The sequence below is a fragment of the Dama dama genome, chromosome 13, assembly GCF_033118175.1.
Source record: "Dama dama isolate Ldn47 chromosome 13, ASM3311817v1, whole genome shotgun sequence".
Taxonomy (NCBI): Eukaryota; Metazoa; Chordata; class Mammalia; order Artiodactyla; family Cervidae; genus Dama; species Dama dama.
The window spans coordinates 28,404,059-28,421,046 of record NC_083693.1 but is presented as its reverse complement, the minus strand read 5'-3'; the positions used below and the strand labels follow the sequence as shown (position 1 = coordinate 28,421,046).

At 47.1% G+C, this 16,988-nt stretch overlaps 1 protein-coding gene across 1 annotated transcript; it reads right to left on the bottom strand.

The window, feature by feature from the left end:
• Positions 1–7,118: 7,118 nt before the first annotated feature.
• LOC133068353 (myeloid-associated differentiation marker-like) lies at positions 7,119–16,897 on the bottom strand. Its single transcript, XM_061159596.1, has 2 exons — positions 16,857–16,897; positions 7,119–11,130 (listed from the first exon to the last, which is right to left on the bottom strand). The coding sequence occupies exon 2, from the start codon at positions 10,981–10,983 to the stop codon at positions 10,045–10,047; it is 939 nt and encodes a 312-aa protein (XP_061015579.1). The 5' UTR covers positions 10,984–11,130; positions 16,857–16,897; the 3' UTR covers positions 7,119–10,044.
• Positions 16,898–16,988: the final 91 nt, after the last annotated feature.

Here is a 16,988-nt window from a genome sequence, read left to right as displayed (position 1 = left end):
CCATCAGTCCCTGATGTCAGTCATAGAGAAAAGGCTTGTCCCTTTGCCTATATCCACAATGTCCCCTTTTAATCTCAATATAACGATGAGAGAAGCAAAATAAAAAAAAATGAGAACGACATTCACATATTCTAATTGCCCCAATTTGTCTAGAGTACAGAAGAGTCCAGCCAATTTCCACCCTCACCCAAATCTGTTTCTGGAAGCCCCTCCCACTGACTCCCCATCCACACCTGGATCAAAGCCTTGGGGTGTGGCCCAGCCTGTGACACAAGATGTGGGGTCCCACCTCAATGCCCACATCTCGTCCCCCTAACTCTTAAAGGGGCCTCTCCAGGAAGGTGTGTCCTTGTGTGCATGCTCAGTGCACATGTATGTGCATGCTGTGTGCCCATGTGCTCCCCTGCATTGAGACCAGCAGCCCTTTGCAGTAACTGGTGGCTGTGTAGGCCCCGCAAGTCTCCTGTCCTCAATCACAGGGCCTCAGAGCCCAGAATCCTGGTATCACCAGGACCAGAGGGGCCAGGCAAGCAGAGCTGTGGGGGAGGGGAGGGGAAGGATCCCCTCTGCTGCCCCTCACTCCCGGACTGGGATGAAGCCATGTGTTGTTCACCCAGGGACAGGTGGGGTGGAGCAGGGGGCACTCCCAGGAGGTAGTCTCCATGGCAGACAAATCTTAAGAAGCATTGAAATAAAATTAACATTTTAAGGAAAAACAAGAGAAATTTAAACACAAACTTTTGGTTAAATACTGCAGAGATCACATGAAATAAGCACTGAAAAGTGTCCACTGGATGTGACCATTTGAAAGTCATTGACAGCCTTGCTTAGAGCTTTTTCATGAAGTTCTCAGGACAGAAGCCAGTGCATTGGAGACAGAGAAAGAGAAGGAAAGACAGTAAATATAGGTTTCTCCTGGGGCAGCTAGTGCCTGTGAAGGGAAAGAGAGGGTCACAGTTGGAGAGAAGCCAAGGGTCAAGGGAACCTAGATGATAAGTTTGCAAAAGGCCATTTACTATTGTTGACTTCAACCCAAAGGAACATCCAAATACTGACCCAAGGTCCAAAGGGGGAAAATATTTTTTAATGCCCAGAACATGATAAAATGTGAATCAGGGTGACAGTGTATGAAATCATTTATGTAAATAGTAAATATGTTAACTTGTTATCAAACAAGTCTGAATGGTCCATCTTTTTTGGAGTCAAAACAGGAAATAAAGAGAAAAAGGGTAAAGGTTATTAATGTGAAGAAACTTGTGATTATCACTTCAGGGTTACTTACTTCATGAACCCAGTTCTTCTGTACAGTATATTGGACAGTAGATGCATGTGGCTATTTAATTTTTTTTAATCATATCCTTTTGTTTTATTTATTTATTTATTTTAGCCAAGCCATGCAGCATGTGGGATCTTAGTTCCCCAAACAGGGTCTGAACCTGTGCCCCCTGCAGTGGAAGTGCAGAGTCTTAACCACCGGAGAAGTCCCCTTATTTTTAACTAAATAAAATTAAATAGATTGAAACATGCAAGTCCTCAGTCTTACCAGCCACATTTCAAGCACCATATACCCATTTGGTGGAGGCTACTGTATTGAACAAGGCAGGTATAGAATATTTCTATCATTGCAGAAAGTTCTACTGGGGACTTCCCTGGTGGTTCAGTGGTTAAGAATCCACCTTGCAATGCAGGGAATGTGGGTTCAATCCCTGGTTGGGGAAGTAAGATTCCACATGTCACAAAGCAACTAAGCCTGCATGTCACGACTACTGAGCCTATGTGTATCAACTAGAGACTCCATGCACCACAGCCAAAGGTCCCATGTGATGCAACTAAGACCCGATGAAGCCAAATAAGTGAATAAATAAATATTTTAAAAAGTTCTACTTGACTGCCCTGTTTCATATATTCCAAGGTTATATAGTTAGATGCATATATGTTTGGGCTTGTTATGTCTTCTTGTTCACTTTCTCATAAACTATTCATAAACTATCTCCTTGTCCCTTGTGATGTTTATTACCCCAAATTCTGTTTCTCAGAATTTAAATTTGCAATCCGGGCTTTAGATAATTTACATTTACCTAAAGTATCTTTTTCCACATTGTTTCCTTGCCACACTTGAACCTTACACAGTCTACACAGATATTTCAGTGTTTTTGCTAATCGAGGTGATAAGGGAATAACAGAAAATAAGGTTTTGACACAAAATTGGCCTACCGACTTTCCTGAAACAGTCCACTAAAAATTCATACAGGTTGATTAAGGTCAGTTTCATTTTTATCTAGCAATTTCTTTTCTGCTGTTGTTAATTTCTTACTGAATTTCCCCTTGGGGAATAGTCTAAAAATACATATTTCCTTAAAAACAATCAGCCCCTCTGGTAGGCTGGAAAAATATTTCTTGGAGAGATAACCTTGTCAACTCCCATATCCTGTGAATGTTATTTATTTGGAAAAGAAAAAAATCTGCAGATGTGACTAGATTAAAGTTAAAGTGAGCAGAGAAGGGAGGAGGAGGCCAATATTGGGCTGGGTGGTGGGGCAGAAGGAAATAGGGTCAGATTCCACATATGGGGAAGGTATTGAAGAAACTGGAGCCTTGTAACCTGGACAGTCAAGAACTCAAGGTTGAGACAGACATGAGAATGAGGTGAAGATGGATGACAGATCACCATGTGGAAGTGACACTGGATTTATCCTGGCTGGAAACTTCAGTGGGGAAAGTCCTGTGTGTATAAACCAGGGACCCAACCCTCCGAGCAGTGCTTCCCAGACAGTGACTCCTCTGTCCTTGGCCACATCCAGGCCAGGGTCCATGGCCCCAGTGAAAGGAGTCAGGTGGCAGGTGGGAGGTGGGCTAGGGCTCAGGGCTCAACCTGGTGCCCTGTGGTTCAGACACAGCCCTGAACATGTTCCCATGGGTCAACGTTTCTTCACAGACTCCATCAGCTGGGCTGAGAGGCACCTGCCCAGTGCAGCCTGCTTTCTCAGTCCTGACAAGCATCAGGCTGGGGTCACTCACTTGTTCCTGGACCAGCTGCTTAGGCATTGGGGTGGTGAGACTTGGAGCAGAGGTCCTGACCACACTCATCATCCTCCCCGTTTCTAGGTTCACCCGCAGCCCCCCCCGCTCCCCGGGGCAGGAGGGGACACACAGTGTCTTCCCACAGGCTTAAGTGAGAGCACATCCCAGGCAGGACTGCCATGCCAGATGCACTCCCCCTCCACAGGCTGTTCCCCCTTCCTCTCCTCCCGCTGCCATCCTGCTGGGTCTATCCTGGTCTCCAGGGACTGGTTCCTACCACCCAGGACAGCAGAGGCACTCATGGAGCCTCCTGGCCTGCAGCAGACTGTCCCCAGGGTGTCGAGGGCTTGAGAAGGGCACAAGGGCAGGTGTTCTGTGAGCCGAGATGAAGGACAACATGGGGACGCGCACCCTCCCCCGACCCAGGACAGGATGGCAGAAGCAACGGAGCAGAGAGAAGGTGGGGGGCGGATGGCGAGAAGAGGGGCTCGGGAACTAACCTGGAGAAGCAGAGTGGGGCAGCTAAAGGGCTTGGGAAGAAGAGACTGAAAGGTGAAGGGTGTTGAGAAGCACAGCTCTCCCTTCTCCCTGTTGCCTGGGGTGGACCCTGACCTGCTCTTTTCAGAACTGAGGGCAGAAGAGCAGGAGGCAGTGACCTCCACACGGATGCCTAAACAGGCTGGAGCGGAGTTCACCGTGAGCCCACTTGTTTCCATGATGGCTACGGAGTCGGGATTATTATCCCCATTTCACAGAGGAGACGACTGAGGCGGGAGTTGCCCAGATATGAGTAGAGCCATATGTGACAGCAGGGCTCCTGGGTTGTCCCAGGTCTGCTCTCTGAGGAGTTGCTCTCGGTGGTCTGCTGGGGAGGACAGAGTTGGGGCTCAGGAGCCAGGCTGGGGTCACTGGAGGACTGTGAAAGATGATCAGTGTGAAGCACAGAGCCCAGAACTAGTCACAAAGCAGCCCCTCGACAAACATCACCTCCTATGCCTCCTTCCATCACAACCTCGGTGAGAAAACCCAGCATTGGCACCATCAACCCCAGGTGTGTGGGGACCCAGCTAGATCAGGGGTCCAGAGGGGCAGCAGGGGCAGCTCTGCCTTTATTAGGATCAGGGGTGATGGTGCTGTTCATGGGTCCCCACCACCCCCAGCCTGGTGCTGGGCACCCTGCCTGTGGGGGACCTCAGCCCCCTCCTCAACCCTTTGATGGACGGGACCCTGAGCTCACAGAGGTAGACACGGAGTCAGGTGGACTGACTGGGGTCTCCCTAGAGCACCAGCCTGTGCTTCCCACATGTCAGCGCTTCCCCCAGAGAGCTGGCTGTGCAGGGGGCACAGAGCTCATGTTTGAGAAGCACTGCCCACATCAGGCGACTGTGCAGTGCAGCCACGGATGAGCCACTGGCCTAGGGGCTGAGCACCTCCAAGGGGACTCCGGTCACCGGTCCAGCCTCACCCCTACCGTCTCCCTGGGCTGCCTGTTCAGGCAGAGAGAGGACACAGCCCTGCAGGATGAGTCCTAAATAACCCACTGCAGGGATGAGGGGCTCCAGGTGAGGTTAAGAACCCAAGGGATTGAAATCCAAGGTCAAACTTTGGAAAAGGAAATGGCAATTCACTTCAGTATTCTTGCCTGGAGAATTCCATGGACACAGGAGCCTGGCAGACTACAGTCTATGGGGTCGCAACGAGTCAGACACTACGGAGCGACTAACAGTTTCATTTTCACTTTCATGACACCAAACAATTGTGCTTTTCACTCGGGGGGTCGGGGGGGGGGGGCGGGGGATGCTGCTTTACAACAGCAATGCCTTGTACCACTGAACCAGGTGATGTAGGTGGTACCACCTGGGAACCGGGTCTGGGAGAGTGGGGATGTGTAGCCTGACCTCTCAGGGTTCTCTCCTGCTCTGGCTCTAGGGTTTAGGGTCATGACCTCTGTTGTTATTATTATTATTTTAATGAACTTTGGAAGCTGTTGGGTTGGGTGGGGCTGCCCGTCTGGCTGTGAGTGGCCACCAGGGAGAGCCCTTGGCGATAGGTTGTTGCTGAACCATGAAAAGACGCTGGGATTCTTGGCCTCCGGAGGAGAAGAATTCAATCCTGGGCCAGAGACAAGGCTTGATTGCTCAGAGCTTTTGTGTAATGAAGTTTTATTAAAGTATAAAGGAGATAGAGAAAGCTCCTGACATAGGTATCAGAAGGGGACAGAAAGAGTACCCCTTTTTAGCTGGATGTTGTTATATAGCCATTAGAAGTCTGTTAGTGAAAGAAAGGAATGCCTTAAAACTCAGAGAATGGTACCAGGCCCCTCATCCATAAGATGTATTTGGGGATAATCTTGGCACCAGACAAGTCAGACCGGACCATAAAACGATTGACTTGAGTCTTGTAGAAAGGCAGATTACCATACAAATAGTTTAGTTTACATAGATTAGGGGAACAATGTCTGAGTATAACACAATGGTTTGTCAAGTCGGTTCTGAGCCATTAGGAGAACTGACTTGAAGACAGAGTCTGGGGTAAATGCATAATACATTAACATAGCTTAAGACAAACATTTCCGTAAGAAAAATGCATTGGTTAACTCAAGGTTTCAGAATAGTTAACTTTGGGTGGAACCAGGTGTCATTATGGCAACACAGTATTTTAAGAGAAACCTCCTTTTAATATGGGTATGGGGTGTCTCTAAGGAGCCCTAGATGCCCTCACTCAGCCAGTGAGCTGAGGCTCAGGGCAGCCAGGGCAGTGCTGCGGCCTGGCCTGGAGGCTGACCCCAGGCTCCCTGACTCCTAGCCCCTCATTCCTTCCAGGGCTTCAGGCTTCCTTGAAAGGAGAGGAACCAGGATACCCAAAGTAAAACCTTTCATGAAGGAAATCTCTAACTCAACCTCCAGCTTTGGCTCTGGGGTTTGGATGTCCCCAGGGGAGGGAAAATGCCTCCTTGCCTCCCAGGTAGGTGCTGAGGTGAGCGAGCGTCAGGACCCAGAGGGTAGCATGTGCGGTGGCACCAGCCCCGTCTCGAGCTACATGCCTCCTGCACAGCCAGCTCTCAGAGGAGGAAGCATGGTCGTGGGGGAGGCACAGGGGCTTCCATCTCCACGTCTGAGTCTCCAAGACCGGCAAGTCCAGGGGCCCCAGGAAGAGGGGGGCTGGGAGGGAACAGGGGTCTCTGGCACCCCTCTCCCATCTAGCAGATGAGGAAACTGACTCAGCAGCAGTGAGTGCCCTCCTTGGGGGGATGGGGCAGGTTTCTGCAGAACGGGGGTGGACGGGGCAGAATCCCAGCCTGGAGGATGCTGCTGCTACACATGTCACAAGCAGCATGGGGCCGTGGACAGACAGCTGGTCTGGGGACAGGACACCTGGGTCCTGACTCTGACTCTGCCACACACAGGGTGACTCTGGACAAGTCCTGCCCCTCCCTGGGGTCCAGCTGCTCCTCCTCTATGACGAGAGGGTTGGACTAAGCAGAGGACCTTTACACTCTCTTTTGAGCTCCACAGTGAGGGGACTGGACCAACCTTGGAATTGTGACAAATGACACTTAGCCCCCCAGCAGGGGGGATGGAGCAGCTGCCCTCATGAACCATGAGGCTTGGACAGTGAGCCCCTCAGGTGAGCCCACCCTGGGCAATTCTTTTACTAAAGCAGAGAGGCACCTTCATCTTCCTGGGAAGTGAGGTCCCAGGGTTGTTTTCAATTTGATTTAGGAAAATAGAAGAATATGAAAATCCTGTACCTAGACTTACAGGGGTAAATGCATACTTGTTTTTCTCAATGAAAAAAAAATTAATCACTAGTCAATCTAAGAAAGAAACTGAAAACTTTATTCAAGCCAACCTGACAACTATAACCCGGGTCCCAGTTTTCCAGGAAACTATGAGAACTGTTCTGAAGACATAAGGCAGGAGACTAGTATGTATGTGATTTGGGGGAAGGGGAACATGCAAACAAGCACACAGCTTGGTAGAGGGTTACTGCTCTTCCCAAGGAAAAATACTTTAGCTAATGGCTTTCATGCTTTTCTAAGTATGAGAAGATGCAAGAACAGAGTTCTTAAAAATTTCTCCTAAAAAACTATTGCTATCTGAGGGCAGGTTCTCCCGGTTTTCCCAGAGCACAAAATGCCTCATCCTGAGTTTCCCCCCTGAATTCCTTCCAGGATCGACTGTAGGTCAGTGACCGCAGTGGCTAATGACTTGATTCTTGTACAACTGGGTGGTGGGCGACATTCTTTACTGCACAATCCTCTTCCTTTTGATCTTAATTTCAAACAAGTTTTGGGAGGCTTTTTTTGCCAATTTGTCCCAGGGTTCTAGGAATGCGCATTCCAAAATCAATCCAGGATTTTGTTGTTAGGCCACTGAATGTGCTGTTACTCACCCAGTCCTGGTAACAAATCCTCTGGACCACCTGCCTTACTAGTCTGTCAGCTCCAGGAAACGTCTTCCTCCTGTTGCCTCTTTCCCTTCCGTATCCAGAGTCACACTATTACAATCATGGATCTTATAGAATTTTACATCAAATCAATCGTTTCAAGTCACTTGGTCATCATGATTGTTTATTATAGGCTCAATCACTCATTTATTAATTCAAGAAATAAGAGTCTTGTAAAATAGGTAGAATAAAGTAACATAGCTAGTGACATTAATAAGGTCTTAATAAGCAAGTAGTGTTACCTTCTAAGGAGTTACATGCGTGTACCAGAGAAACTCATCTTTATGTTTGAGTAGGTATTTCTGCCCTTGATGAGGGCTGGTTAACACATAATACAGATGCACAAAGTGTACTAGAATGGAGGGAAGAGGCCAAAAAAGAGAAATTTTTTATCTTTAAATTTTTCTTATCTTGCTTTAAAATAAAAATTTTATTTCAGTCCTTCTTAAGATTTCCCTGTGATGTGGATGGCCTCCTGGGAGCCCTCCCCCTCCACCCCACCTGCCCCTGGGTGAAGATCACATGCTTCATCCCAGTACAGGAGTGAGGGTGAGCAGAGGGGGTCCTCCACCTCCCCTCCCCCACAGCTCTGCTTGCCTGGCTCCTCTGGCCCTGGTGACTCTAGGATGCTGAGCTTGAGGCTTTGAGGTTGAGGACAGGATATTGAGGGGCCTTCACAGCCATCAGTTACTGTAAAGGGCTGTGGTCTCAATGCAGGGAAGCACATGGTCACACATGTACACACACATACCTGCACTGAGCATACACACAGGCACACATCTTTCTGGAGAGGCATCCAAGTGCCCTCATGGCCCCTTTAAGAGTTAGAGGAAAAGATGCTGGCACTGGGGTGGAGCCCAATCTCTTGTGTCACAGGCTGGGCCACACCCCCAGGCCAGTTGTGGATGGGAGTCAGTGGGAGGGGCTCCCAGAGACCTAGCTTTGATGAGGGTGGGAATTGGCTAGGACCTTCTGAGCTCTAGACAAATTGGGTGCAATTCGAGTATGTGGATTTGGTTCTGGAGTTTTTTGTCTTTGTCTTTTTCTTTCACTTTTATAATGAGATTAAAAAGCTACATTATGAATGTGGAAGAAGGGACAATGCTATTCTCAATGATTGACAGCAGGGGCTGATGGGAACCAAAAGCCCTTCTGGGAATGAAAAAAAAGTTGTATGCATTTTATAGACCGCATTATGCCTGAGTCCCAGAGAATCAGGAAGCAGCAGCAGAAAGCAACCAGCACACAGAAGCACACATGTGGACTTCCCTGGTGGCGCAGCGGGTAGAGTACACCTGCCAATGCAGGGCACATGGAGTCAATCCCTGGTCTGGGAATATCCCACATGCAGCAGAGTGACTAAACCCATGTGCCACAACTACTGAAACCTGTGTGCACTATGGTCAGTGCTCTGCAACTAGAGAAAGCCCACTCACAACAGCGAAGTCTCAGCACAGCTAAAACTCAATCAATAAATAATTAAAAAAAAAACTCTTTATAAAAAAAAAAAAAAAACTGTGTGTCACTGCACACTCAAGCAGTGCAGTTATTTTGACAATGGGAACAGCAACTCCCTCCCCTCTCCAAACAACCTGTCCAAGAAAATTTGAAAAGAAGCTTCCCCTTTAAGAACAGGGTCACCCAGTAATTTTTGCCTTCCCAATCAGAAAAAAGAAGAGAACAGAAAAAAAACAAAGCAGGTTACCATCACTTTAAGGCTGTCAAGGGCCATGCTCTTCTCCCTGCAGAGGCAAGACTGCAGTTTTGATCACTGAAGCAGGACATCCACATCGCTGTCCCTCACCAACACAACCCTAGGGTTCTTCGGCAGCTCCTTTGGTGATTCCCCAAAGCATAGTTGGGATGGAATGTATTGACCCCTGGCTTCCTCTAAGATGCCCTCTAGGGAGTGGGTGTTTAGTGAGCCTGCAAAAATTCTGCAGCCAGTCTCAGGTGGGGCTGAGCACCAGGGGGGGCCCTGGGGCCCAGGGCCTGTGCTTGAAATCTCCTGCCAGCTGGGAATTATTGACCCCCAGAGACTCCAACGCTCTACTGGGAGAGAGTGTCCAGTGACTTACCACCCACCTTCACCCTCCAAAAATCACACAGACAATTACCAGCTAAGGCACCCCAGCGGGACAGACAGCCTTTGGCAATGAGGCCCCTCCGTGGCCCAAGGTGTGAACAGCTGCACAGAGGGCTGTGTGACGTGGAGTCAGCACCTTAGAAGGTGGGAGGGGGCGGTGGGCAGAGGAGGAACGAGTCTCAGGTCCTGACGGATCAGAAGAATGGAGATGGGAAGAGGTGGTCAGGACACAGAAGGTGAGAAAACAAAGACACTCAGAATGGGGGTAAAGGCAGAAAATGTAGAAAAGATGAGCAAAGCAAGAGAAAGAGGCAAAAGAGAATGGGGGCTATCACATAAGACAGGAAGGAGACAGAGCAGAAGGAGGGAAGGAAACAGAAAAGAGAGTGAAATGAATGGGGAAGGATGTGAGGAGGGAGAGAGGGAGCCAGGAAGAGGGCACCAGAGGATGTCAGAGCTCAGTAGAGATCTCCTATGAGCAGAGAGGATCAGAAGTCTGTGGGTTGACCCCCAGTCCCTACAGAAACCTGGTGGGCCCAGTACCCCAGGTCAGCCATGTAAATCAACAGGTTGATGGCTGTTAGAATGGTCACAGCCAGGCGCTGGTCCCAGGTGCACATGCTGTTGGTAGTTCTATCAATGCAGTTCACATCACTGGACTGCTGGGGCTGACCACCATACTTCTCATCAAACTGGTAGAGCAGCCAGAGGACCAGAGCTGTGAAGTGGAGGAGGATAGACAGCAAGGTCAGTCCCAGATGAAAAACGGGAAAGGAGACGGGCAGCCTGCTTTCCCATTCATCCCGGTCCATCAGCATGGCCACAACTGCCAGGATGAAGCAGATGGAGTACACGGCCACGCACCACTCCAGGGCTGGCTGGTCCATGTACAGGGAGGTGTTGCTGATGAAAACAAAGATAACACAAGCCACGAAGGTCTCCAGCACCTTCAGCAGGCCTGGCATGGTGTGCACGTAGCAGGGGATCTCCTTGAGCTTGTAGCATTCCCATATGCAGGCCACTTCCATGACATAAACCACACATGCGATGCAGGAGAACACAGTGGCGGCAATGGCCCGGTTTCGGCTGGCATCATAAGGCAAGAACTTGATGTAGGTGATGGGGTAGAAGATGGCGGCCGAGAGGCAGGTGAGGGCAGCATAGCAGGCATAGGTGATGGAGAAGTTGTACCAGCAGAAAGGAAAGTCGGTCGGGAACCTATATAATTCCAGTATGACGATGGTGAGGGTACCGATGATACAGAAGCACCAGCTGAACATGATCCGGTTACTTATGTCCCACCACCGAATCCCCTTGTCGAGTACCAGGAAGAAGGCTGAGATGATGCAGGCCAGCTGTGGCACACGGAGACAGCTGAACACAATGTACAAGCCGCACTTGTCTGGAGATGTCCTACCGGTGGACATGGTGCTGTGACGGTCAGGCAGGTCACTGTTACCAATATGGCAGTGGTCTTCACTGAGGACCCACCAGCCAACATGCACACCCTGGAGGCGGATTAAGTCAGATGCTTGGAAAAGTCTCAGGGGCCTGTGACTGCTGAGGCTCAGGATCTGTGGAGTTAGAACCAATAGCTCAATCACTTGGGCAACAGTACCGCTGCTCCAGAATTATATTCCCCACCCATCACCCTTGACCTTGTAACAAAACTATTCCATTCCAAACCTCACAGCCCAGTTGGTTTTGCCTCAAGCCATAAAGACTTTTTATCTCTTTGGCTGTGTGCCATTATTTTTGGAGACACAGTGGAATATGGCCCTTATCTGCAATTTCAACATTTCAAGGCTCCAAAAAGAAAAGAACTTTTATAAATTCTTTTGGCTAGAGAATCTGACCTGAACAGACATGAGAAAATTTATCAGTTCAGTTCAATTCAGTTGCTCAGTCGTGTCTGACTCTTTGCAACCCCATGGACTGCAGCATGCCAGGCTTCCCTGTCCATCACCGACTCCCAGAGCTTACTTAAACTTATGGCCATTGAGTCTGTGATGCCATCCAACCATCTCATCCTCTGTTGTCCCCTTCTCCTCCCGCCTTTAATCTTTCCCAGCATCAGAGTCTTTTCAAATGAGTCACTTCTTCGCATCAGGTGGCCAAAGTATTGGAGTTTCAGCTTCAGCATCAGTCCTTCCAATGAATATTCAGGACTGATTTCCTTTAAGACTGACTGGTTTGATCTCCTTGCGGTCCAAGGGATACTCAAGAGTCTTCTCCAACACCACAGTTTAAAAACATCAATTCTTTGGTGCTCAGCTTTCTTTATAGTCCAACTCTCACATTCATACATGACTACTGGAAAAACCATAGCTTTGACCATATGGACCTTTGTCAGCAAAGTGATATATCTGCTTTTGAATATGCTGTCTAGGTTTGTCATAGCTTTTCTTCCAAGGAGAAAGTGGCTTTTAATTTCATGGCTGCAGTCACCATTTGCAGTGATTTTGGAGCCCAAGAAAATATAGTCTGTCACTGTTTCCATTGTTTCCCCATCTATTTTCCATGAAGTGATGAGACCAGATGCCACGATCTTAGTTTTCTGAATGTTGAGTTTTAAGCCAACTTTTTTCACTCTCTTCTTTTACATTTATCAAGAGGCACTTCAGTTCCTCTTCATTTTCTGCCATAAGGGTGGTGTCATCAGCATATCTGAGGTTATTGATATTTCTCCTGGCAATCTTGATTCCACCTTGTGTTTCATCCAGCCCAGCATTTCGCATGATGTGCTCAGCATATAAGTTAAATAATATACAGCCTTGACATACTCCTTTCTCAATTTGGAACCAGTTCATTGTTCCATATCCGGTTCTAACGGTTCCTTTTTGACCTGCATACAGATTTCTCAGGAGGCAGGTAAGGTCGTCTGGTATTCCCATCTCTTTCAGAATTTTCCACAGTTTGTTGTGATCCACACAGTCAAAGACTTTGGCATAGTCAATAAAGCAGATGTTTTTCTGTAACTCTCTTGCTTTTTTGATGATCCAACAGATGTTGGCAATTTGAAACCACCAGAGTGGTTTCTCTGCCTTTTCTAAATCCAGCTTGAATATCTGAAAGTTCTCAGTTTGCATACTGTTGAAGCCTGGCTTGGAGAATTTGGAGCATTACTTTGCTAGCGTGTGAGATGCGTGCAATTGTATGGTAGTATAAACATACTTTGGCATTTCCTTTCTTTGGGATTGGAATGAAAACTGATCTTTTCCAGTCCTGTGACCACTTTTGAGTTTTCCAAATTTGCTGGCATATTGACTGCAGTACTTTAACAGCATCACCTTTTAGGACTTGAAATAGCTCAGCTGGAATTCTATCACCTCCACTTGCTTTGTTTGTAGTGATGCTTCCTAAGGCCCACTTGACTACAGTCTCCAAGGTGTCTGGCTTTAGGTGAGTGATCACACCATCATGGTTATCTGGGTCATTAAGTTCTTTTATTGTATAGTTCTTCTGTGTATTCTTGCCACCTCTTCTTAATACCTTGTTTTTGTTAGGTCCATACATTTCTGTCCTTTATTGTGCCCATCTTTGCATGAAGTGTTCCCTTGGTATCTTTAATATTCTTGAAGAGATCTCTAGTCTTTCCCATTCTATTGTTTTCCTCTATTTCTTTGCACTGACCACTGAAGACTGCTTTCTTATCATTCTTTGCTATTCTTTGAAATTCTGCGTTCAGATGGGTATATCTTTCCTTTTCTCCTTTGCCTTTAGCTTCTCTTCTTTTCTCAGCTATTTGTAAGGCCTCCTCAGACAATCATTTTGCCTTTTTGCGTTTCTTTTTCTTGGGGATGGTCTTGATCACTACCTCCTGTACAATGTCATGAACGTCCGTCCATAGTTTATCAGGCACTCTGTCTATCAGACCTAATCCCTTGAATCTATTTGTCACTTCCATTGTATAATCGTAAGGGTTTTGATTTAGGTCATATCTGAATGGTCTAGTGGTTTTCCCTACATTCTTCAATTTAAGTCTGAATTTGGCAAAAAGGAGTTCATGATCTGAACCAAAATTAGCTCCCAGTCTTATTTTTGCTGATTGTGTATAGGCCTTCTCCATCTTTGGCTACAAACAATATAATCCGTCTGATTTCTGTATCAACCATCTGGTGATGTCCATGTGTAGAGTCTTCTCTTGTGTTGTTGGAAGAGGGTGTTTGCTATGACCAGTGTGTTCTCTTGGCAAAACTCTGTTAGCCTTTGCCCTGCTTCATTTTGTACTCCAAGGCCAAACTTGCCTGTTACTCCAGGTATCTCTTGACTTCTACTTTTGCATTTCAGTCCCCTATGATGAAAATGACATCTTTCTTTGGTGTTAGCTCTAGAAGGTCTTGTAAGTCATCATAGAACTGTTCAACTTCAGCTTCTTTGGCATTAGTGGTTGGGGCATAGATTGGATCCCAGTGATATTGAATGGTTTGCCTTGTAAACGAACAGAGATCATTCTGTCATTTTTAAGATTGCACCCAAGTATGGCATTTTTGACTCTTTTGTTGACTATGATGGCTACTTCATTTCTTCTAAGGGATTCTTGCCCATGGTAGTAAATATAATGGTCATCTGAATTAAATTTGCCCAGGAGTCGACAACAATATGGTGGAGTCGAATGATGTGCTCAATTTCTCCTGTGAGAACTCCAAAATTGGAAACTCATTGCTGAACATCCATCGACAGGAGAATATTGGATCCAACCAAAAAAAGATACCCCATGTCCAAGGGCAAAGGAGAAGCCCCAACAAGATGGTAGGAGAAAATTTAGAGTCTTTATTTATTTCACTTAGTGTGAAAGTTCAAAGGTTCTGTGCAAAAACACTCATATGTTTGTTTATAAGGTGCTTTCAGACCCTTAGAAAAAAGGGTTTGAGAAAAGGGATTGTGGACTGTACTGTGGATGACTTCTATGTTGTTTTCCATTCATATCTTTGTGTGGTTTACTTCTTCTCATGTATGCATGCATGCTAAGTTGCTTCAGCTGTATCCAAGTCTTTGCAACCCTATGGACTGTAGCCCACCAGGATCCTCTGTCCATGGGATTCTCTAGGCAAGAATACTGGAGTAATAGATACATTAAAGAGAAAAAAAAAAAAAAAAAAGAATACTGGAGTGTGTTGCCCTCCTCCAGGAGATCTTCCTGACCAAGGATTGAAACCATGTCTCTTACGTCTCCTGCATTGGCAGATGGGTTCTTTATCACTAGCACCATCTGGGAAGTCCCTTCTCATGTATAATTGATATAAAACAGGACTATGATCATCTCCCATGTCCTGGTTTTCCCTTTTAGGCATGGCCAGGCTTCCTGCCTGCTCATATGAGCATCCACTCTTCCAATCATGTCCTCAACCTCATGTACAGCCTTCAACACATTTCACAGGCTCTGAAATCATATGTATAAACATGTGTACATACCTGCACATATGGTTTTAGGCACTATCTGTATCTTTTTTCCATTTTATAAACGTGAGACAATATCATGCACACAGCATCTTGCTTTTTCACCACACCCGATGGGTGCAGCTGGGCCTCTCCAGGGGCCCTAGTCCTCTCCATCCCCTTTACTTATTTCCTTTCCTCCTTGTTCCTGTGGGCATTTGGACTGACCACCTTTCTCTGGATCAGTGGACCCTTCCCTGTGAGTCTCAGACACTGGGGGACACAGGATATGACAAGGGGTCCTGGGATCCATGTGACCACCATGCTCTAGGGAAGAAGATCAGCAAGCTTTTCTGAAAACTTAAAAAAAAAAATATGACAAAGAATGTACTTTTTATTTTTGGAAATTCATCTTGATTTCCTAGGGTTACTGCAGTGAATTATCACAAGCCTGGTGGCTTGAAACAACAGAAATGTGTTCTCTCACAGTTCTGGAGGTCAGTGTTTTGAAACAAGATGTCAGCAGGACTGTATTGTCTCTGATGCCCCGAGGAGGCCCCTCTTTGTCTCTTTTAGCTTCTGGAAGCGCCTTAGCTGTGTTAGCCAACTCAGGCTTGTCTGCTCATTCCTCAAGAGGCCAAAGACTGAGAGATGAATGTTGGGCTTTGCCCGGGACAAGGTGCTGCACCTCCGCTGTGAACACAATCATCACCCACATCTGTGCATCAGCCCATGATGGGCAGCGGGTTGAAAAATATACTAATAAACGTTTCCACCATTTTTTGTGGGTAATCTCTGTAAAGAGGATTGGCAATTGTCCAGTTTAGTAGGTCTGAGGTTGAAAATAGTGTAAGTCCAATAATAGCCAACTGGCTGTCCTCCTGCAGAGAACTGTCTTAGTGGAAATCCAACCCTACCCACCCTCGAGGACACATTGAGGCCAAGCTGAGTGACCGGTAGGTCTTAAATAGAGAGACTACTTCAGACACCCTTTCTTATTCATGCTGTGGTGATGCTAAGGGTATGCCCCGCCCCCACACTAGAACCCCTCCTCCTTCCAGAGACTTGGGGAGGGGGGCACAGACCTCGGGGCAACCTCTACCTGGGGCATTGGGATAGGAACCACAGAGGTCGGGCTGGATTCAGTTCCCTAAGAAGCTGACCCCCTCTTCTCCCTCCTTTGCCTGCAAAGACTCCTCTGTAAAGAGTGCAGGCTTTTCACACTTTAGTTTCCCTTTTGTACAATTAATTTAGTGCCCTTGTTGGAAAAATCCTTATTATGAGTAACAGGAAGGCTCAAATATGGCATATCCTCCCACTTAACCAGATCTCTGACAAATCAGTTCTAACTGCAAAATAGGGGAGTAATTTAGAGACCTACCCAGGACTACTGCTTTTCAGAATCTGAGCCAGGCTGTATTATAATTTAAAAACCATTTTTTTTCTTGGTTACAGGGTTATAGCTTTGGTTTTGCCAATCTGTCAAGATGCATCCCAGTGAGCTTCTAGAAGGGATGGATAAAGATGCCCCTCCCCCACCCCCCAATGCACTTCACATCACTTGCTCCCCTAGAGCAGATTACAAATGAACAAACTAATTCTCTGGGAGAGACTAGTACAGAGTGGCAAGCGAGTCATTTCCCACTCCTGTGGTGTCCAAAGTGAAAGTGTTAGTCGCTTAGTCGTGTCCGACTCTTTTGCGACCCCATGGTCTGTAGCCTGCCAGGCTCCCCTGTCCACGGGATTCTCCAGTAAGAATACTGGAGTGGGTTGCCATTCTTTTCTCAAGGGGATCTGCCCAATCCGGGGATCAAACTCTCGTTTCCTGCATTGCTGGCAGATTCTTTATGTCTGAGTTCCATAGAGCAAAGATTATGTCCAAATGGGTGGGAATGGGGGGCTACCAGGACCCTCTACTCACTCAGTCAAGAGCTCAGCTGCTCCTTCAGAAGCCAGTTTCCTTCTCTCAACAGAAAGTGAAACAGGCTGTCCACAATGAGTGGGGAAGGATAGGGAAATTCCAGAAATTAACGAGTTTAGCAGCTGTAAAACT